At 30.9% G+C, this 24,299-nt stretch overlaps 1 protein-coding gene and 1 long non-coding RNA gene across 3 annotated transcripts; one reads left to right on the top strand and one right to left on the bottom strand.

Moving 5' to 3' along the window:
- The first annotated feature begins 2,607 nt into the window (after nucleotides 1–2,607).
- Nucleotides 2,608–4,481, top strand: LOC139510355 (uncharacterized). Its single transcript, XR_011661876.1, has 2 exons — nucleotides 2,608–2,748; nucleotides 3,026–4,481. It is a non-coding gene; the product is annotated as an uncharacterized lncRNA (long non-coding RNA).
- Nucleotides 4,482–5,877: 1,396 nt separating this feature from the next.
- LOC139510352 (SAP domain-containing ribonucleoprotein-like) lies at nucleotides 5,878–24,205 on the bottom strand. 2 transcript variants are annotated; one of them, XM_071296933.1, is made up of 11 exons: nucleotides 24,085–24,205; nucleotides 19,085–19,184; nucleotides 18,610–18,641; nucleotides 16,215–16,324; nucleotides 15,673–15,742; nucleotides 14,299–14,369; nucleotides 13,731–13,791; nucleotides 13,069–13,134; nucleotides 12,709–12,780; nucleotides 10,920–11,000; nucleotides 5,878–6,114 (listed from the first exon to the last, which is right to left on the bottom strand). In XM_071296933.1, exons 1-11 carry the CDS (start codon nucleotides 24,106–24,108, stop codon nucleotides 6,073–6,075), a joined length of 729 nt encoding a protein of 242 aa, XP_071153034.1. In that variant the 5' UTR covers nucleotides 24,109–24,205; the 3' UTR covers nucleotides 5,878–6,072. The 2 variants fall into 2 exon arrangements, with proteins under 2 accessions (XP_071153034.1, XP_071153036.1); XM_071296935.1 differs by lacking the exon at nucleotides 24,085–24,205 and adding an exon at nucleotides 19,499–19,521.
- Between the last annotated feature and the right edge of the window lie 94 nt (nucleotides 24,206–24,299).

Here is a 24,299-nt window from a genome sequence, read left to right as displayed (position 1 = left end):
TCATTAGGGTTGTTGATAATGATTGTGAGTATCGTTGATTATGATCGTGAGGGTTAATGGTGAGGATCGTCAGGGTTGTTGATGAGGATTGTGAGGGTTGTTGAAGATTGTGAGGGTCGTTGTTGAGGATTGTGAGGGTTGTTGACGAATATTGTGAGGGTCGTTGATGAGGATTGTGAGGGTTGTTGACGAAGATTGTGAGGATTGTTGATTAGGATCGTGAGGATTGTTGATGAGGATCGTGAGGGTTGTTGACGAAGGTTATGAGGGTCGTTGACGAAGATTGCGAGGGTTGTTGACGAAAATTGTGAGGGTCGTTGATAATGATCGTGAGGGTTGTTGATGAGGATCGTCAGGGTTGTTGATGAGGATTGTGAGGGTTGTTGACGAAGATTGTGAGGGTCGTTGATAAGGATTGTGAGAGTTGTTGACGAAGATTGTTGATGAGGATTGTGGGGATTGTTGATGAGGATCGTGAGGGTTGTTGACGAAGATTGTGAGGGTTGTTGATGAAGATTATGAGGGTTGTTGACGAAGATTGTGAGGGTCGTTGATGAGGATTTTGAGGGTTGTTGACGAAGATTGTGAGGATTGTTGATGAGGATCATGAGGGTTGTTGATGAGGATCGTGAGGGTCGTTGAAGAAGGTTGTGAGGGTCGTTGATGAGGATTGTGAGGGTTGTTGACGAAGATTGTGTGAATTGTTGATGAGGATCGTGAGAGTTGTTGATAAGGTTCGTGAGGGTTGTTGATAAGGATTGTGAGGGTTGTTGATGAGGATCGTTCTCTGTCATACAAATGATGATGGCTTCTGTAAAACTTTCGTAAAGATGACTCGAAATTTACCACCCAGAAGGAGTCTTTTCAAATGCTTCCTTATAAGCAAATATCCTCTAATCAAAAAATTTAATAGGAAAGACAAATCCTGCAATAATGTATCAATTGGAAAAAACAAACTTCATATTGTCTGAATTTTGGTGCTTAAACATTTTAATAGTATACTATAAAAACATTAACATCATCTCTTTTGTTGTTTATTAAGTAGCTCCCAATCTATCTTTAATCTAAATTCCAGAAGGATGCCAGAAGCAACATTGCTTGTATACATGCAGTATTCAAATTTAATCAGCTAAAATGGGGTCAATGAAGTCACCAAAATTTTCACTGTTCAGCAGGAGGACATCATATACCAAGTGGAACTTGAATTTAAAGGATAATGCTAGCTTCGTTTCATTCTTCTCGAGAATGTTGTTTTTGGGCATTTTGTAAGTTGAAACAGAGGTTATATGACATTGAAGATTAAAAGTTGTAGTGTGCCTTTTGATAAATTTTTAAAGTATTTATCAACACAGGGCATTGAAAATGTTCTTTTACAACGTAAACAAATTAAAAGACTTATTTTATTGAAATGTGGATTCTTTCTTGATTGCAAAAATATATACTTTTCACTTCTAATAAAAATTCAATTGACTAAAATAGACATAATGATTGATAAACTAATAAACAATGGTTTGTTATAATTAAAAGTTTTAAAGTTTTAAAACTATTTCAAACCAATTCCTGATAAAAAAAATAGGGAACTAATCTAAATCGTTGATTAAATACAGATGATTATTGCAAATTTATCAAGTAAATCATAGGCCTTACTTACTTGAATACTTTTTATACATTCATATTTATATTTATATTCATATTTTTTTTATTTTTTTTTAAAGATCTTGTTAATCCATCAATCATTTATCTTTCAGATATAATTTACAGAATCACTTTATGCACTTTAGGAGGTGGGGCATTGTAATTAATGGTCTACTTAGTCTCTGATTGTTTAGTGATAATGACAGTTGTCAATCCTACTAGAATTGTATCAATACCCAATTACCTAATCAAAATGTTTTTAAAAAAAAAGCCTGCACATCAACACACCTTAATGACATTCTATTCTTTATTTACTTTAAACAATACAGTTTATCAGAATAATATGCATAAATATACATGCATTCTTAAATGAACTGCTCAAATAATATACCCATTTTTTCAATTTATATGTGTATTATGTGCACATACATAAGAACCATAGGGAACTATATTTCAGTGTGAATACATTTAGTAACAGTAGCAAACCTGCCGTGTTGTTAGGGAGGCTGGTGCCTTAGTTAAGATTTAGAACAAGTTCTAATCTTTCCAAAAATAGCAATAGTCTATTAAATGTACTTTTATTAAAAAACTTGAAATCAAAACATATCTGAGACTTAAAATTTTTTCGTGTTGCAGCTGTTACAAAAGGATGCATGTAGAATGTATTAAACTTGATTACAAACATGTTAATAAGAATAATTAACATTGTGCCATACCATAGTCAATGAAGTTTGACTAAAGGTGGTCCGTCTAATATTCTCCTCAAAACTGAAATGCAGGGATGTCAATCACAGGCACTTGAAAATAAGTGTCAAGTATCTAGTATAAATTAAATCTTCACAAATCAAATACACTTGATCAGACAATGCACTTTAAATAAAGTAAATATTCTGAAACCAATGAAGCATGGTGACTAAGGGAATCTCCAAGAAACCCATGTACATAAATTGTCATTTCTAAACAACACAGTTGTCTGTAGTACAATTAATTTTATTCATAATAGACTCAAATTGTAAAAATGAAATATAAGTGTACAGTTTTCCCTTTGAAGTACTTTACTACAAAATCATTACTAAAATATCATAAAAATACAATACATATAATAGTGTTAAGGTGGTACCTAACACTACAGGGAGATAACTCTGTAAAGTCAGCTAAACGTTTTAATTACGTTGTGTTGTAAAAGGAATATTAAGCTTCTCAATGATCAAAATTGGTGTTTGTCAAATTGCTATATAACCAGTGTAATTTTTCTGACAAAACGGTTGGTTCAAAATTTTTTAAATTTTTATATTTTTGTCAAAGGGTCAAAGTAAATACTTTGTCAAAATTTGATGCAAATTAAACGAGCCAAATTAATTTTAGTAAAAGTGTTAGGTACCACCTTAAGCATCAATCTGGAAATTATTTTCTAGAATAATATGACTAATCAATCATGAAGACACATCATTTCAATGAAAACAATTGCATTAAAACTTCTTGAAATCAATCCCATTACAGAGTTGACATGGCTAATTGTATAGAGGAATTTTACAATGGAGATATAATAAATCAATGATGCAGAAATCCTTGTGCTGAAGTCTGATAAAAAGGATTTTCTTCAAAAGGGCAATTTATTTTGCAATTTATTTAGGATTTGTTTGCTTGATTTTTCTAATGAATTTTCTGTTCATTTTGTTTTAATGAGAAAGCAATGACTTTTATGTCAAATTTATTCCTAATGTTTTTAAATGACTTCTTTCTTGATATAAAAAAAAAAAGTTAAGAGCTATTATCTGGCCTCTAAAATAGCAACAATTCGAAAATTCTTCAAGGTCTTTTAAAATGTATTTCTATTAATAGGATGATATACAGAATCTGCAAACTTAATAAGTACATGAATGTCACTTAATAAAATAAAGTGAAAATTCTACTAAACGTTTCGGGGAAACTAAGATATGGTCAAAGGCCTTACCTAAACATATATTGTACCAACATTTGTATCTTTGAATAAGACATCTTGTAGCCAAACAGATTTTTGACTAACTTATATCTAAATATTAATGACGAGGTTTAAAAATAGGCTATTTTGCACAGGCATTTGTCTCTAATTTTGTTTTACCTTTATATTTTAATATGTTATATTATAGTATATATAGGTTAACATTTATTGCAGAGACAAGTGTCTGTGCTAGTTATGGCAAATTTTGTATTTTTGAATTCAATACAAGATATTTGAAGCCACAAATAAAATCTGTAAAACAAAATTCAGAATGACTGATACTTACTTACAATGAACAGACAAGTGACTTATGAAAATGTAATATGCATATTACTGTGATCTGATTATGAACACAAAAATTCTGATAATATTTTATTTCACCTTGAGGATGAAATTTGTTCACATACTTAATCATCTACATGTATATGCATCACCTACCATATCATGTAGGAAATGTTTAAAATGTAATAAATATGTAATATGAAGGTGCAAATTTGTGAATTTGTTATTATAGTTGCCTCTAACATAGCTAAAATAATACAAGTGAACAAAAAACCTTTAGTTAGATTATATCAACTTTCCCTAGTACTGTCTCAAAAACAGAACACGGTTGAGTTTATGAAGTATTAATCTTACCATAGGGATCCTTAACATTTAATTTAAAAGTCACTGGGCTTGAAAGTTACTGGATCAAGGCTATAACCTCTCCACTTACTACTGCACTAATCAGAAAGCATCCCCTCGACATTTTAATTCTCTTTACCTTTAAAGGTTTATTGTGTATTTTTAATTAGTTTTCTTTGGTTGCTTACTGAATCATAAGACATAAATATAATGGAATTAATTTTCTGGTTCCACATTGAATGTATACTTTAACAAGAATGTGTCCTAAGTACACGGATGCCCCACTCGCACTATCATTTTCTATGTTCAGTGGACCATGAAATTAGGGTCAAAACTTTAATTTGGAATTAAAATTAGAAAGATCATATCATAGGGAACATGTGTACTAAGTTTCAAGTTGATTAGACTTCAACCTATTCAAAAACTACCTTGACCAAAAACTTTAACCTGAAGCGGACGGACGAACGGAGGCACAGACCAGAAAACATAATGCCCCTCTACTATCGTAGGTGGGGCATAAAAATTCTGGCAAAGTTCATGTTTAAGAAGTTTTTCAAGGTCAAGGCAATATCTTTGTCAAAAGTCAGCCAAGGACACCACAACAATAATTTGTTCTGGAGTCATTATACACTTATCTACCAAAGATAAGCTCTATAATTGCAGGAAAGTCCTAAAAAAAGTATTCAAATTTGTGTAATTTCAGACGAACAGAATTATGGAAGGCTGGACACTGGTAATATACTTCATCTGGCCTCTTAGTTGTGGGCCATAACAAGATAAATCAAGCCTTTTATAATCTTCATTTCAGAAAGGCACAAAGTCTGCTTCAGATATTTTAGCCCACTATCAATGTAGTGAATGTACATGAAGAAAGAAGAGAAACTAAATGAGATAGTGACCCAAAGTTCTTGCTTTAATACTATGACAAATTAAAACAATTAATGAGTCCTTAATGCAGACACAAATATGTACATCATTGATTATGATGATGATGGATGGCTGCTTAACGTCCAGCGGCAAATTAATATGCACATTCAGGACAAAAACATGTTAATGTAATATGAATATTAACCCTGCTTTGTACTAGGCCAACACTACATTGAATACAAGTGATAGAAGTTTGGCTGATATACTTTCAATCCAAGCAATTGCAAACTTCTTCAAATCCAGAAAGAGAAATTCAATCATAACCTACATTTTATGTGAATGTGAATTTCAACTTCAAGGTTATAAATACTAAATGAGTATCAGTACAATACAAATGCCCTCACTTTTAAAAATAAGATATGAACAGATACCATTTTTTCGTCAATAAAACAAATTCCTATCTTGTTTTCTTACTTAAATTAAACATTGGTAAACTTCTCATAAGAACAATTAGTTTAATATCTGGAGACACATATAAAAAAGTAGTAGAAAAACATGTTTACCATTGTACTTTCCAACAGCTTTTCTGAATAGATTGGTTGTAATATCTGTCGTATCATGTAAACCAACAGGAAATGAATATTCAGTCAAACCGATCATAATCAAAACAAATTACTATGTAATCATTTTTAGCAGCCAGTAGAAAATAAATTAAACATCTGTTATATTTCAAAGAGACAGAACAGACAGTTGGTAAAACTATTTAAAAAAAATAGAAGGTGCAATAAAATAATGCTATTAGTTAAGCAATATACCCAGATTGTGTGAAAATTACTCTGAAGAACAGATGAACAATGTTTCAATTCATGACTAATCTATGTACAAATATGACATATTTTGTAAGGGATGTTTGTATTATGAAATGATATAAATGGCAGTGTCAATGTTGTAATGTTTCTTGGCCTCTATGTTAGTCCAAATCGTTCTGCTCTTTTCGATTTCTTTGCCTGAAAAATACAAGAAATATATACTGCTAAGTTCTTTACAAAAACTTGTAACAAAAAAATGTCATTTTCACAATATTGTCTGACAATGGTATCAAGAACTTATTCTTTCATGAGCACTTTGACAATGGGAATAATTTTGAAATCAGTTAATCAACTTTTTAAAGTAACAGTCACATAAAAAAAATTAAAACAAATAAATGGGGAATGTGTCCATGGGACACAGATGATGCCCCCACTTGAATACAACATAATCAAGAACTGTAAAAGTGACGTTACCCAAATTTGTGTTTAATGGTAATAATTATTGTGTATAAGTTTCATAACATTTGGTTGAGGCAAACTAAAGATAGAGAACTTAAACAAAAAAATTCAGCAATATTTCCATTTGTAAAGGGACATAACTCTAAAACGGTAAAAATGAATCCACAAAAATCATACTTGATCTGTGTTTTGTAATACATGTAATATGAATTATGTATAAGTTTAATAACAATGGTTGAGGCAAACTTGAATTAGAGAACAGAAGCTAATTTTGGGTTGTTCTTATGTACAGGCGGACAAGGATTGGGGGGTGGGGGGATAAAAACAACATTGGTTCTGCAGCAAACCTATCTTAAATCTAGACATGGCAGTGACCAATTAGGATTCAAAATTTGAATTATTATCAATTTATTTTGAGAACAAAAATATCAAGACACAATACATGCAAGTTTAATTATTGCAAGAAAAACTGCATACAAATAAGGCTATCAATATCTAAATGAAACTTTTTATCTTTGAAACACTTATCTTGTTGCAATTTATGCAATAATAAAAACACTTGGAAAATTTCAGAATTTACATAGTATGATGTTTACACTTACAAATATTATATTATTACATTATATAATATGACATTCTGTTTTCACTCTGTGGAATATGTCATTTTAAAATGCACAATAAAGCATGACAGATATAAAAGGATGACATCAAAGTACACTTTATGTGCACAAATAATGCGTTAACAACAGCATCTAATGCAACATAAATTATAGTACCTTTTTTTTTGGCAAATTTTGTTACCAGAACAAAAATAATTAATGGCATCTAATAGTTTATATGGATTTTACCATGAAACATATTTTATTATCCAAAATATTACCTCATGGTTAAATCTCTAATATACCATGTGCTGACATATAAGTGATTCCCTAATTAAACCATATGAAATGAATTTATGCAGTAAATTGATTCTTTAAAGGGAAACTTCGCAAAAAAATCAAAAATTGATATTATGTCCATTCTGTATAAAAATTCTCAAATTTATAGATATTAAAATTTTATTCCGCTAGATAAGAGATCACCATCGATTTTAAATTTTGAGTATCAATTCTCTGCGTTCCGCCATTTTGTCATCTTCTACGATTAAAATCACGATATGTCTATAAACCACAAAGGATCAAAATTACAGTAACCGATGTAGTCGTAATTGCGTGTCGATATCTTGTCAATCGTACGTTTTTTTTTTATCTAACTAGCTAACTTGATACGGAAAATGTTCTTATTTTTTTTAAATAACCATAGTCTGTTATTTTTAAACTGTTAACATTGGAATTAGTTAAAAAGTCAAAGTTCAAATCTTAAATAAGTGTTCCATGAAAATTGTTTTCGAAAATCTAATTCGTTCATAAATCTTTAAAATAATAAACTTTATTCAAATAAATTCGGATCTTCCCTCATCTGATCACCAGCATGGCTAAAGGTATTACTCCCAAAGGTATTGTGAGGGGTGTGAGGTGACACGTCCAGGTATTCAAGCGATTTCCTGTCGGGCTTGCAAGTTCATGCATCGTTTTTCACTTCTGTAGGTATTGATCAGTGTACATGGCCGATAACGTATAACTCTCCATTTTGAACTATCAGGTGTATAATATACATCTCTGTCTTGCGTGTCCAAAAGTGATATAATATACTAATCATTACTTAACTCATACGCTTGTTTATAAATAACATTTCTGGTGTAAAGAATATTATTTATAAAAATATAAATAATACCAAAAAAAAGATCTGAAGAAATAAAAATCAATTTACATATTTTTTCCAAGGGTTAATTTGGGAAAATGTATATACTCGTTGTCAATAGTAAAGGACAGATTGGAACATACCAGAAATATTGATTTTAAAAATGTACGCACTTGTCGACGATTCGTTTATACGCCTGGATAGAAAGTTACGGAACTATAGCGCAATTTAAAATATATACATGTATACATTGAACATAAGAAAGAAACATGCATTTTGTGTAAATTGGGGTAAAAGTTTTGTAAATAGACTAGTCCACGTATACCAACAGTATGTAATCAACGAATTCGATAGACTATTGTATACCAAAAGAAGAAGAAGAAGAGAACCAATTTGATTTAAATACAGGTCGATATATAACTTGCTTTGGTTCATCGAAGTTATGAACATAGTTAAATCACAGATTTATATATCAATTAGATTGTTCTCCAATAAAGGAAGAAATTCGTCATCATCACAATTGTTCCGACATTCATGTAATATATATGCAACTGCATGGAGGTACACTAATAATCCCCAAGGGATGTGAATATTTTCTAGGAAAACTATCGAGTATTAAAGTTTCAAATCAATGTCGGGATTTATTTTCTTTCTTGATATTCAATGACAGCAATTTAAAGAATAAACTGCTTGTCCGCTTTAGGGATATTCTTGCAAGTTGAACAGACTTATCATTACATTCAAAAATAGGGAAAGATGACATTACATTCGTTGTCTTTTGTTTTTAAACATCGTTGGTCAAATAGCTAAAGTATTATACGTTGTGAGACGAAGACTATATTTAATAAGGACGTTCCCGATAATGAATAAATTTGGTTGACGTTTTTCACATTTGAAAAGAATATCAATTCGTAATTTTTCGATTCCATTCCAAGAAGATCCTTAAATTTCCTGTCAATTTTTAAAAAATCTTTTTTTTTCAAATAGCTGAAGTATTCATGCATTGTGAGATTTAAAATATTTTGATGAGAACATTAATTCCAAAATAGTTAAATAAAGATCGCTTTGGATGGACTAAATTATATAATTGCACCGTATGACCATCCAATACAAGCAAAGCCCCTACCGCTAAGTCAGCTAATTGATAATGTAAAACAATTCAAACGAAAAAATAAAAAAAAACAGCCTAATTTATTTAAGAGAAAATGAACGAAAAACAAATAGGTAACAAATCATAAGAGAAAAATATGTGAGTAAAAGTTAATTGAATTATCAAAGTTAATATCCTTTGGTCTCGAATGTATGTTAACTAATTAATGTGTTTTTATAGGCTAGCTCAAATCCTCATCCAAATAATATAATCTATATGTAATAATCGTTTCCTACCACACAGAGATTTAATGCCAAGCGGTAGAAATATTTTAGTACTAATTAAGTAATTAAATGAAGAATAGATAACAATAATAAATCATAAATGTGCAAAGATTTAAAAACAAAAGTATTTGTTCTTTATTCGTACATATTATATTCCGCTTCGGTAGTTTCAGATATATTAATTAATACATGGGTTTCAAAAGTCTAAATGTAAGTGTTCTCGTACATTTTTTTGCCTAATAAAGACAATCAAAATGCTTTGGTAAAGCTAGTTTTCTAATTTCTAAGTTCCCCTTTTTTATGAGACATAAATCAAGGACAAGAGGTGTATATCATTTCATTCTGACACATGAATTAAGTTTCCCGTCTTTAACCGAAAATTGTTTATTTCTTAGTAAATTAATTTATTTGAATTCAAATAAATAATAGCACCAAATATAATTAAATAATTCCACGGCGATCTATTTTCATTTGTCACCAACTTGAATATGTATTTTAAGTGTGTGTATTAAATGCTCCCTTGTTTTATAATCCACTGATCCGAATAGACAGTCACACCTGGCAAGGTGTGCCCTAGAGGCGTGGTTAAATACCGTGCAAATAGCAATTTACCTTTCAACAAGCCATCTACGAGTATTGCCACAGAACCGTGAATTATCGTATAAACCTAGTCATAGCAGAGACAGTAAAAGGTCAAAAGTACACCAACATATTGTCTTAACAGATTATTGTACTTTAATTTGTTCACCTTATCAGTCCGAAAATGCATTAATTAAAAATAAATTTATAACTTTTTGTGTTGTCTAAAAAAATAATTCGAATATATATATGTTTAACATAGAAATTTTATCTCATGAATGTGTACAATTGCACGTCTGTGCGTTTTATCTTCTTATTATCGGCTGGTTATTAGATAAATCATAAGTCATCGGCGCGCTTACGATTACGTTAAAATATGATTAAAAACCAAGACTTTTAATGATTGTATTTTAAATACCGGCATGCAAAAACCAGGAGAAAACGTCACGACCTACAGGAAGTTGTTAATATTTTTTCATTAATTATTGAATTTCTCCTTTATTACTGCACATATAGCGACAAAACTTTGTGAATATATATATTATGTCATAATGAACATATTTAAACCATAAGTAAAAAATCGCGAATTTTCCCTTTAATACATGTCTAAATTCATAAAACTATAAACTGGGTCAATATTCCTATAAATGGACATCAAAGTAAGGAACACAATTATATTTCTAAACTAAAAATACTTAGCCTTGATTTACGACATAATGCTATTGATATATTGATTAGAATTGATAATAAGTATTGTTTAAAAGGAAGAGAGAATTTGAAAAAAAGGTGAGTTTTATGTCCCAACAGTTAAAACAACAGGTAACCACAATGTTTTTCATTAGATTTAATACCTCAACTTCAGAACTGACAGCTGCAGTACTTATAGCACCAAATCTTTCTTTTCTTTTTAAAATCTTCTCTTGATCTTCACTCTGGATAAAAAAATTCTATAGCTATTAAAAAACTTATAAACAACATTTCTAACATGTTTTTTTCTGTATTTATTACTGGTCTGGTTGTCTCCCTTGTGATGTAAAACATGCTATCTTTTAAGGACAATTTCTAATTGCTTTTATTAAACATGTTTTTTTAACCCTTTAAAAGGCAATATTTTCTAAAACTTACAAATCTTCATAGTCATACTATTGTAAATTCAGAAATTATTTCTTGCATTTATTATTGCGATTTTGTAATTTTAGACTTAAATGCGATTTTAATTTTTATGATTTTGAGAAAAATCCTGTTTAATTCATATAAAATATTTTAGAATGTGAGTTTTAATTATTGCTCTTACAACTCTGTCACATTTATTGCACTAATAAAAACCTCACAATAATTTCTAAATTTACAGTACTTTAGAGCAATCCCACTAAATCTTGTTTTCAAATTTTCCCTTTTATTTTTTTAACATGAGCATGGGGTTTCTTATCAAATCTTTTTAAGTCTTCGATTTATGTGTGTAATTCACCAGTAAAGTTTAATATATCTGAGATTTTAAGTTAAGATCAACACATATTTGACAGACTTTATCATTAATATTGGTAACAGTTTCAACAAATTTCTTATTTGCTTTACTTCATAAAAATGATCATTTCACTATGCATAAGAGAGTAATGTACAATTGTAATGTGGATTAATTAGTCTTGATGAACCAATTAATAAGGATATCCATATGGATGAAGCACAAATCTTAAAGCTCAAATAAAAACGATCCTCATACAGAATTTATGGAAACCACAAAGTCAAATTTTCATGAAATATTATAGGATTAAACACATGTTTTCTAGAGGTTATTGATATGTAAACCGGGGCGATTAACTCACAAACTGAATAAAAGTCCGAAGGACTTTTATGTTTAGTTTGTGAGTAAGAGCCCCGGTTTACACATCAATAACCTCTAGAAAAAATGTGTTTAATCCTTATAATTCTTCAGCCAAACATTTTTTTGTTGATGGCCAATATATATATTTACCATCAAAAGCACAATGGCAAGTCGTAACTAAGGAGTACGCTGCCATCTTGACTTTCTAAAAACCATAAATGTCCGATAAATACAACGGAATCTTAAATGAAATAGCACCTACCTCAAAAACTTCATTTCAATTAAATTTTATCCGAATTTGAAGCTTACACGTAACGAAATAATCTTTCCCTTGAAAATTTCCATTCGTATGACGTCATCTTTTACCATGACGTAAATTCGCCAAATCCTTCATGAAATTTCGCGGAATTTTATTAAATTTAATTTTTGTACATTTTCGAAGCTTTAGTGAAATAAATTTATTTCTTTTTTTTGTTATATATGCACTAGAATAGTCACAACTGTTATGCAATTCTTTTTTAATCTCAATTTGCTGAAAATCCTGGGATCACTGCAAGCTTGTGTATCGCGCATGAATAGATTACAAAAGTAGTTTCGGAAACATGGTTTATCGAAGTGTAAACTTAGAGAAAAATTCTAATTGACCAATCCAATTCAAGTATTTATAGATATGCAAATCATATAAGAATTATTTAAACTTAAATCCAAGAGAATGAAAACCCAATAAATTAAATGATTCTACAGTAATATATCACATGAAAGCAACTTTCAACAAATGCATAAAAACAAATTGTCAAAAACAATTGTTAGTTATTTACTTTACTTAAGGCTGGTGCTACAGATCCACCAAATCGTTCAGCTCTCTGTTTTAATTTCTCTACATCAGCTACCTGCAAATAAGATATCAACTATTAACAAAGCCCTTTTAGTTTAAAATTTTAAATTGAGGCCAGCTACTGAATGTAATTCACCATTATATCAATAATCACTAAACATGAAAATATCAATTAATGCTATAGTGACACAAGTCATGTGATTTTAAAAGTGACACTTTTTTTTCAAATCCTGTATGAAAAAATAATATAACTAGGCCTTTTACAATTTTACAAGTAGGCATGCATTGTGTAATATAAATCAGTGTGAACATATCATAAATTATAGATCTTAATCTACTTTACCTTTGATAAAACAGGAGAAACTACGCCAAATCTTTCAGCTCTTTGTTTTAATTTATCTGAATCCACCTGGAAAGTAAAACATAATAGAAATTTATTCTTTTCTTTCCTAATTTCTGTATAAAGATATCTCAAATTGGAAATGAATTTAAATGATAAAAAAACTTTTATTTCATAAAATATTCTTTTCATTTTTGGTTAAATTAAATAAGTTGAATAGACTACCCTTTCCTGAAGCAATTTTAATATTTTTTGTCAATAATTATTAATATTTATGCAAATAATTTTTATCAGAATAATGTACTGTGAATATAAGGTGTGTTTTTAGGTTGACCAAAACTCAAAACTTATTGTTTTTCAACTTTAATAAAGCTTTTAATTAAGACACTCAGTTTAAAGTAACATATGACAAAGAAAGTGATTCCGTGATTGCTGGAAATGTCTAAACTTGGGACACATTGCTACAATAGGGAACAAGACTACCATTTTTAATCTTACCAAAGAGAACATGAAAAATTAAGATAAGCACTAATGATATTTTCAGCTGAAAATTTAGAAGCCTGGGCTACTGGGCTCTGCTAATCTTTTCCCTCCCCTGTTTTAAGATAATGTCAACCAATGTAACACATTTCTTCCAGGTTATATTCCTTAAACAATATACTTACTGAAACATCTCCAGTGATTTTCGCTGATGATATGTTTGAAGTTTTTTCTGACAACCCAAATCTATAAAAATAATTAAAAACATTATATGAAAATTTGTCCATCCACTAAGAAGTAAATAAGTATACTTTAAATATAAAATGGTATTATTGCCAATTAGACAACTCTCTCCCAGAAACATAATACATTTTTTTTTTGTAACTTGGAAGCTAGCAACTACAGAACATGGAACGGCCTTCAACATGCAAAACTCAAACTTCATAGCAAGCTATTCAAATCCCTCAAATGAACAATTAAACTTATGCCTAATATATATGTACAAAACAATAAACTAGAAAAAATATGATAAAGAGCAACATAATAAGGATAAAATACAGGCTCCTGTCTTGGGACAAGAACATTCAGAATGTGACTGAATAAAACATGTAATGCATGGGAAAGTTTGCATGTGTGCAAGGAAATATAACTTATGAAAAATATTTGAAACACATGCTATTAGACATAGAAGTCTGAAAAAAACCTTTTAATCAATTATTTACCCTTTGAAAGAAGCCTACAAGAAAACATTACCTTTCTGCTCTAAGTTGTTTCTTTGCTTCAGCACTTACAGCACCAAATTTTTCTGCTCTGCTTTTTAACCTCTAAAAGATAAAATATTTGTATGAGTACCAGTCACCTTAAATGGATGAAAGTGTTACATTGTACTTTTAAAGAAGTTATTCCCTTATCTTAGGAATAGTATCAATTATTTTCAAATAAGCTAAAATGTACATATTTTTTCATGAACATTGTTTTTTTCATATACTTTTTCTGATTTTTTTTATTGAATACCCTTCCCTTTAGGTAATTTGTTTGTTGTTGTTAAACTCTGGATTCACAACAGATATAGAATTACACCAATACATGTTTTGATGATTTTGTAATAACATTTCCAAGTTGACCTGTCTGGCTAATCAACAATATTCATTATCAAATACTGATGTCTTCCCTATCAAATGATGTCTTCCCTATCAAATACTGATGTCTTCCCTATCAAATGATGTCTTCCCTATCAAATGATGTCTTAAATTCCTCACTTAAGTTTTTTATTCATATAGTGAACATAAGTTCTCTAAAAAAAAACTAAAGTCCATGATTTGCTAAGGACAACATAAACCCTAACAATTATTATACCAATAAATGAAAACAAGTAGTTGCACAATGTCATCCCATTAAAAAGATTCTGAGAAAGTTTAATTGAAGCATGATCAGGGGTTAAGAAGGAGCAGCAGAACAAATGTGTGCCATAGTGAGCAGTTATAGCTAAGTCCATGTCTATGTCATGCCAATTAAAACCCTAAAATCATTCAGATGAAGACATGAAATATGAGGTGTAAAAGTTTGACATATATGTAAGGTTCTGTGAAAGGTTCACAAGTTTTCAAGCAGTTTAGGCAAAGTTAAGTAGCCTAAAATTATAAAGTAACTATTGGACAGGTTCCCCGTCAATATATATACACTGCCTGCTTATCAAAAAAATGTTTTACATGGAGATTCTGATGAGACTGATAAAGGATAATAGAAGAATGATTACATACTTAACTGTTACTTCTCTATGTTTGCATGATAGGAATTATTTTTATCATATAAATTTTACCAATTATGAAAAGTTCACTATATCATTAAGTTATATTTTATTAGGTCTTTTTGTATGGTTTTCAATCACTACTGTTTTTGTTCTAAAATAGCCAGATCATAATAACTAATAGTCACTAGCATACATATAAACATAATTTCTTCATAATATTGGATTTTTTTTTCTAAATTCTTATTACTCCTCAATCATGTATTTACATATATTTGTTTTCACCAAACAATTTACATAAAAATTGTCATTTTCAATTACATGACCAATAAAATTAACTTTCATACTTTAGTTCTATATATATATATAATAATAATCACCTCTGCATCTGAAAATCCTGATAAAGATATCTTCTTTGGTTTACCATTTTCTATGGATTCTTTACTTGAGCTATGAATTATAAAGCATAAATATTTCATTGACAAATAAAGAACAACAATGTAACACTACAATACAATTTAAAAAAAAAAAATCCAAGGGGCATTACTCTTTTTTAGGTTGGCACTATTTTTTAAAATATCAGCGACATTACTGATATAAACCTATAATATAAATTTCATAAAATTGGATATATTGTAGTGTGTTGTTGTTTTGATCTATTAAGCATAAATAAATGGTAGTTTAACTAAGCTTCACAAGCTGGTGTATATTCATATCCACATAAAAAGATGCAGTATGATTACCAATGAGACTCTCCACCAGAGACTGTAGTGTATAGCCTTCAGCAATGAGAAAAACAAATGCACTAGAGAAAACTATAAAAGGCCAAAAAAAGATGCATTTTTACACATTAAAAAAATGTCTTTCCATCAACTGAAAGCAACATCATGTGTTAAAAGATGTCAGGGACCATGAAACTTACCTCTCTGGAACTGTTTTAGATTCAGTTATCTCTAATTTGTCCTCTGTCAAGGTCATATCATCATCTACCTCCTCTTCTTCCTCTTCTTCTTGGAGAACTACCTGTTCTACCTGAAATTAAATATCATTAATGCAAAAAGTTTAATTGATTTTCTAGGTAAACAGTAATGTAGAGAAATCGTTATTTCATTAGTATTTTTGTTAATGATTGATACAAGAAGCTTAGGCTCTTTAGATTTAGAAAAGGACTTTGGTGCTTTGACCTACAAGTCATCAAAGTCTATCCTTGTTATTACACAGATCAAACAAATTCAAAGGTCACCAGAGTACTAGTATATGTATGACCATTATTCCTACATATTAATGTACCTTGACCTATAATGGTTTACTTTTATAAATTGTTATTTGGATGGAGAGTTGTCTCATTGGCACTCATACCACATATTTATATTAATGAAAAGTAACAACAAAACAAGGTAATCACACTCATGATCTGATCAAATGTTCTAAAATGGTCAAATAAATGTACATGTGTTATGTTGTAGCCTTGATTCTATCCTATACATATATATTATATTGTAGCCTTGATTTTATCAGAAAGGTGTGTTTTATTGTAAGCCTTAATTCTATCCTATACATATATTATATTTTAGTCTTAATTCTATCCCCAACATGTGTTATAATGTAGCCTTAATTCTATCCTATATATGACTTATATTGCAGCCTTGATTCTATCCTATACATGTATTATATTGTAAGCCTTAATTCTATCCTTAACATGTATCATATCAGTGCTCTAGCTAGAAATCAAAAGGGGCAGGGTGCCAGTGGAGGGCAGGGCACTTTTTATGATAAGAAAAGGCACTGCTCATTTTTTTGTCTACGTTTCTGTGTGTATCACGAGTTAACAAATCTCTTTTTTTTTTTTACTGCATATGGTTTTTTGTTAAAATAAAGATGCTTTTCAACTATAGTCTTTATTTTATTGTTTGTGTAGTTATGAATGATATAGTACATCTTCATCAACATATTATGTTTTTACAGTTTAACTTCACTCTACCCATTATCAAAGAATATGTGAGTTTTTTTGTTTTTTTTTATCTATATAGGAATTGTAGCTTTTAATACATCATATGAACTGAAATTGACAGCATTACTAATTTAATAATAAATGTTTAGAACATGGATTGCTAAAAGTATAATTATGAGGCCCCTCATGGGGGGGTCCCAGTAATCACATAATCACCATTTTTTTGCCAATATAATCACATAATCATTAAATATTTGCTTATCTTTAGTAATCAAATAATCATAAACTAAAAATACAGTCCTAGGTAATCAAATAATCATGAAATATTTGGCTTAATAATCAAATAATCATTAAAAAAACGGCCAAGTAATCACATAATCAAAAACCCCATGAGGGCCCTCAATTATCAAGTAGAAATTGCAATATATATTTTTTAATATGTTCAAAGACAGTTAATATCTTTAAGGTAACATTTTTATGTTATTATATATTCAATTGGTAATTTATTCCTTTTTTTGATACTAGATAATATTTTTAGAGCACAAATTTGTAATAAGCTAAAACAGGGGAAGTAACTCCAAAATCAATTTCCACCACGTTTGGGTTAATTAAAAACTGTGCTTGTCGCTAACAAGTTGAGATAGAAGGCATTTTAGTAAAGGCATAGTTCTATTTTGATGACTTAAATTCAATTCTTAAGTCATGAAAGTCTTCATTTATATACGCTCTTCCATTGTGACTTGGAGATCGAAAATGCGACCCAAGCTAAACACACTCGCTGACACATTCATCAAAAGTATGACAAAAAGATACATTGTCCTAATTAAATTACCTAGTTATTAACACCTTTGAAGTCTTTATCATTGTAATTGATTGTAATGACATGATTAACCTGGGGGCAATCACACAGGTGTCATATATGTAATTAACTTGGAGATCAGAAATCGATGATTTTTTTTTTATACCAAAACGGCACAAGATAATTTGGGAAAAAGACGTCAGGGCAGAAGGGCGCGGATGAAGGCACCCAGGGCGCGGCTGAGGGCACCCAGGGCGTGGCGCCCTTCTATTTTGGGCAAGCGAGACCACTGCATATTGTAAGCCTTAATTCTATCCTATACATGTACAAAATGTATAATGTTGCAGCCTTAATTCTATCCTATACATGTATTATGTTGCAGCCTTAATTTTATCCTATACATGTATTATATTGCAGCCTTAATTCTATCCTATACATGTATTATGTTGCAGCCTTAATTCTATCCTATACATGTATTATGTTGCAGCCTTAATTCTATCCTATACATGTATTATGTTGCAGCCTTAATTCTATCCTATACATGTATTATGTAGTCTTAATTCTTACCACTTCTTCAGTTTCTTCTAGCTCTTCTGTTTCTGTAAAACATATCAAAACAATTTCTAATTAAATTATTAAAGAACTGAAAATTAAACAGCTCAATTCATATAATATCTATATACTAGCTAGTAAAACAACTGTTTAAGTTATTGTATAAAATTCACAAACTCATTGTTTAAAGGGAGACTAGCTACAAGAACTATAAACAAATTAAAATATGTTTTTTCTTGCTAAAACGGCAATAAAATTGAAATGTCAAATGACAATTTTTAGCAGCCAGTATGGAAAAAATTGTCAAAATAAGGTAGTGCCCTTGAACAGGAAGATAACATGCTTGATATTCTTTTTTTTTTTTAATGTAAGTTGTTTGGTAAGAGTTGCTTTACTTATATTGAGATATACCAAAAAACTGTGTGTCAAAATGCAGTTTTTATCATTTTACCTGAAAATGTTCAATGTTCTTCATCTCTCATACACATACCTTCTAATTCCATGGCATCTTTTAATCTCTTCAATAACTCTGGTTTAGTCCCAGATACAGTCAAACCTTTCTCCTTTAATTTTTCTTTCAAATCAGCTACCTGTAACAGAAAAATAGTTATCAAATAACTATAAAGACACACTAATGTATAAGAGAAATGCATCCTATTTTAATGCAATGTACAAATTAAAAAGGTTGGGTCAAGTAAGCAATAATTTTTTACCAATCAGTCTCAAAGAGAGACATAATCCCTTACATCTAACTAATAAAACTCATTTAAGTGAATTTTAAGTCTTGCAAAAAAATAATGCTTTAATTAATAGCTTTTTACAGAATTCACCATCTTTCACAGGTGCTGCTTTAAATTAGGTGGACTGGCCTAGTAAAAACATTTACATTTTCAACAATTGTTACCTGCATATTTTTTTCAGTCATAGACTCTGCCTATGGTCTTAATGAGGGTACTTTCATGACAAATAAAGGTAAAAATTCTTGCCAAATGATGTTAAAGGTAATTTTCCGTGCATGATGATGATGAAATGTATACATGTACTTTCTTTAAGACCTGTGACTTATTTTATGATACAGCTTTTCATTAAGAACCGATTGTCGATTGAAATGGTCGTTTGTAACCAAATCCCCATCCGTTGTTTTTCTGATGTCAAAAAAATATAAATGGAACTTTTAGTTTTAGATCGTCAATCACTATCTAGACAATCTAGAGATATATATTACGGCATTTCTGATTGGTTAATAAAATTGAATTTCCGTCAAAATAGATGCTGGTTGTTGAGTTCGCTGCAAAGTACTATAAGATTTTGTACTGAAACCAGGATAAGTATGCATTTATAGTAATAACGAGATTTTGTAACCAGTCAATAAAGAAAAAGTGAAGCAGAGTCAGAGAAATGAAAAGAATTTCAGATTTTTTTCAATCAACAACAAAGCGAGAAAAAAAATTTGTTCTATGACATTTGCATTCAAATAATTGAGACACCCGCCTTGGTAATGTTCATAAAGTGCATGATCGTCGTCCTACAATGAAATGAAAAAATGAGAGCAATGTCTTGTCTAGTACAAGCAGACAACACATTATTTTCATTAAGTGATTTTCATTTTCTTGTTTTCAAGTGATAGAGCAACTAATTAAAAGCAGACTCTTCATTTTTACCATAAATCATATGTATACCTGTCCCATGGCCCTTCTTTTGAAATAAAAGAAAAAATTGTAGCCTATATGCATGTTTGTATAAATGGTCCTGATATGGACAGTCTCAAAAAATCCAATGTTATACAGTGAAACCTGGTAAAACCGAACCCTGATAAAACCGAATTTCATATCAAACCGAACAATTTCTAAAGTCCCGTAACATTTCTCTATTAATTACCGTTAATTTAACCTGATAAAACCGAATCCTGCTAACACCGAATTCCGAACGACATTTAAAGCCCCGTTAGTCAATGTGTATAAAAAATTTACCTGTCAAAATCGATCGATAGCAATCAAAACAATGTAAGTATTTACAACAATATGCATGCGTGATTTAACAATCATAGGCTAGCAGAGGATCCCTTGAGGGTATTTAAATTTTAATTTAATGGTGAGTTGTTTTTATAAACTAATTAGCTTGTACATGTTCACGAATGCAGTGTTAAAATGGAAACTCCTAAGAAGAAACGTAAATTCGACCAAAATGATAAACCTTCTCCATCGCCTAAAAGGGCAAGAAAGGAACTTTCTATTGAAAACAAAATGGATTTAATTAAAGATTCGGAGGCAGTTCCAAAAATTTCACAAAAGGATCTAAGTTTAAAGTATGGGATCGGGAAAGCTACTGTTTGTGACATTCTTAAACGTAAAGATACATATCGTACTCAATACGAAGAAAACATAGGAAGTAAGAGGAAACGTCATGCCAGTTCAAGTAAATTTTTCGATTTGAATGAACTTCTATTTCGTTGGTTTAAAGGTGCTCGTGAAAAGAACATTCCTTTGAGTGGACCTATCTTACAGGAAAAAGCTTTGGAGTTCGCAAAGGAGCTAAATTTGCCTGAGTTTAAAGCCTCAAATGGATGGCTAGAAAGCTGGCGTTTAAGATACGGTATTGGATTTTTCAAAGTTTGCGGGGAAAGTGCTGATGTGAATCTAAACGTTGTTGCAGAATTTAAAAGTAAATTACCCGAAATTGTTAAAGATTATGACCCAAGGGATACGTTCAATGCTGATGAAACAGGCCTTTTCTTTCGTGCCCTTCCTGACAAGACATTAGCGGAGCGTGGGAAAGAATGTAAAGGGGGTAAAATGTCAAAACAAAGGCTTACTGTTATGCTGTGTTGTAGTGTCAGAGGCGAGAAACTAAAACCTTTAGTCATTGGTAACGCTAATAAACCTAGATGTTTTCGCAATTTGGATGTTAAATCGCTTCCTGTGACTTGGAAGGCTAACAAAAAGTCCTGGATGAATAGCACATTTTTCACTGAATGGGTAAAGGACATTAATCGGGACATGCGGAAAAAATCTAGGAAAATCGTAATTTTCCTTGACAATGCAACTTCTCACTCGCACAATCTAAAGCTTAGTAATGTTGAATTGAAGTTTTTCCCAGCAAATACGACTTCTAAACTACAGCCACTTGATTTGGGTATTATTCGTGCCTTTAAAGCGAGATATAGAAAGCACATGATCAAACATTTACTGCCACAAATTGACAACTGCAATACAGTTACTGAACTTTGCAAAGAAATAAACGTTTTAAAAGCCATTCACTGGATTAAGAAGTCGTGGAACGAAACTAAATCCACAACAATTGAATCATGTTTTCGTGATGCGGGATTCCCCTTAGAGGCCCCAACAATTGTAGATGAGCCTGAAGACCCGGATGACGACATACCGTTAGCCGATTTAGTGGAACAATTAAGGTCAAGGGATCCGAGTGTACAAATTACAGAAGCTGACGATGTTGATGACAATTTGGCCACCGAATCAGCATTTGATAGTGAGTGGGAAACGGACTTAATCAGGGAATTTACTGGAGATACTTTAATCGAATCCGACGAAGATATTGACACAGACATTCCAACAGAGGTTCAACCCGGTTCCGATATGAACCATACTGACATTTTGGATTTATTGACAAAGTTGCGCAATTTTTCTATTTCTAAGGATAGCCGTTACCTAGATCAAACGGAACAAATGATTTCAATGACCGAGGACTTGATTGTAAAAAGCAAACTAGCTACACGTCAGACAACATTGGATAATTATTTCTCTGTACAATGAGATCGATTAACAGTTTGAACTTGCACTTTATTGTTCATTAAAAATTGTAATTGTTTTTTCTGCATCTATAAAATAACTTTTTGATATATTTTATTTTATTTTATATTGAAACCAACACGACAATACTTGTCATCTGTTGTATTACTTGGTGTCCGTCGTCTGGTGTATTATTTGGTGTCCGTCGTCAGTGTCTAAATCATTTTGCTGTCCACTTCCGTTTACCTCCACAATCCGAACACCTGTGAAAACCGAACAAAACACAAAGTCCCATGGGTGTTCGGTTTGGACAGGTTTCACTGTACCAAAAGCAGTGGAAACATGGATAGGAACTTAAAACAGGAGGAAACTTGCAGTAAAACAAAATTGTAGAATGAAAAACGAACAAAATCCTATTCCAAATATTACTGAAGTACAAGACATGTCAGTACAGACAGAGCCTGTTTCTCTTACAAGTTTAAGTGACAGAGAGGAGGTAAGGCTTGAAGTGCAGGCTGCAATCAAAAAAATGTATATAGATGATGATGATAATGAGGATGATGATGATGAACAAAATGAAAATAACAACATGTTTTAATAGAATCAAATAAATCAGATTGATATAATAATATTTGTATTTAAGTACTCAATTACAGGGTCCAATGAGAAAAATTAGTGGCTTATTTCTCTTACCAAGTAACTTAAACTACGGTACATAGAACTTTACTTATCAAAAATACCAAAGTGTTACTGTTAAGCATGATAACTTTCGTCCCTCAAAATACAAGGGTAAATGTTTTATTGTCAGTGGAGATAAGCCATGAATGTTTTTCATTGATTGTCATAAAAAATATAATTAGAATGTAAATATTTATACTGTTACACATAAAAACATCTTAGTCAAAATGCAAATATGGTATGATGTATGGGTGCAGCCTATGATAAATTATAATATTTATTCATGAAATATAATAATATGTTTCTTGTACATGTGACAGTCACAGTCGGTGTCTTGCAGGAAAAGACACTGAACCAAGAGGATTGAAATTTATGCTTGTACATCACATTTTCAAAACTATTTTTTTTAGGCTTTCTGGTAACACATCAAAGCTACACCATTGAAAAAAAAATGCCAAAATTACAAGTTATTTTTTATTAATTTGACCATAGTATCTCCTTTTCCTTAAACCCAGGAGCTTACAGGGGGCAAAGCCCCCCCTGGACCCTCCACAGGGCTTCACCCTCGATAAAAAAATATGAGACCTCTGACGAATCACAATAAGGTTATTTGACGAATCACAATAAGGTTATTTTGATGAATCACGATAAAATGTCAACCAATTTGACGCTAACGTAAACGATAACCGAAAATGGCCGTTTGACACCTGGCAGTACAGGGCACCTACTCTCATACACCTTATCGCTATTTGTCCGCCATTGCTGGAAATCACACAGGTTCCCCTAAAATTTTGACGTCATAAAACAAAATATCTGACGCCACAATGGAAAAGTGATTGTTGTTGACGTCAAAAGTTCAAGCGGCCGGGTCAGCCGGGATTAGCGATAAGGTGTATTGTCATACAAATTCATTTTTGCCATTCCATGAACATTCAACCATGCTCCCAAAATGACAAATTGACCCCCGATTCTCGCCATATGAGAATAGTTTTTATCATGATTACTTTTGACATTATTTTTTTTAACGCATTATGTTTATGATTGTGGAGAAACTTATTTTAAAAACCTTCAAAGTGCTCAAGTCTTCCATCGTGTTTTTCTTTTTATTTAACCGGAAATCACAATTTTAAACTTCCGCCCATTACCGAGAAAAACCAGAAAAAGATCCGGACTTGCTTACTATGTATACAAATAAAAATAGTAACAAAATAACGAATTTTTCTATTGATATAGACCCAAGTCAACGAAACGTGTCGAGTAATTGATTAGTCCAACGTCCTA

The sequence above is a fragment of the Mytilus edulis genome, chromosome 2 (genome assembly GCF_963676685.1).
Source record: "Mytilus edulis chromosome 2, xbMytEdul2.2, whole genome shotgun sequence".
NCBI lineage: Eukaryota > Metazoa > Mollusca > Bivalvia > Mytilida > Mytilidae > Mytilus > Mytilus edulis.
The sequence above is the reverse complement of the archived record's forward strand: the minus strand, read 5'-3'. Positions and strand labels throughout refer to the sequence as shown.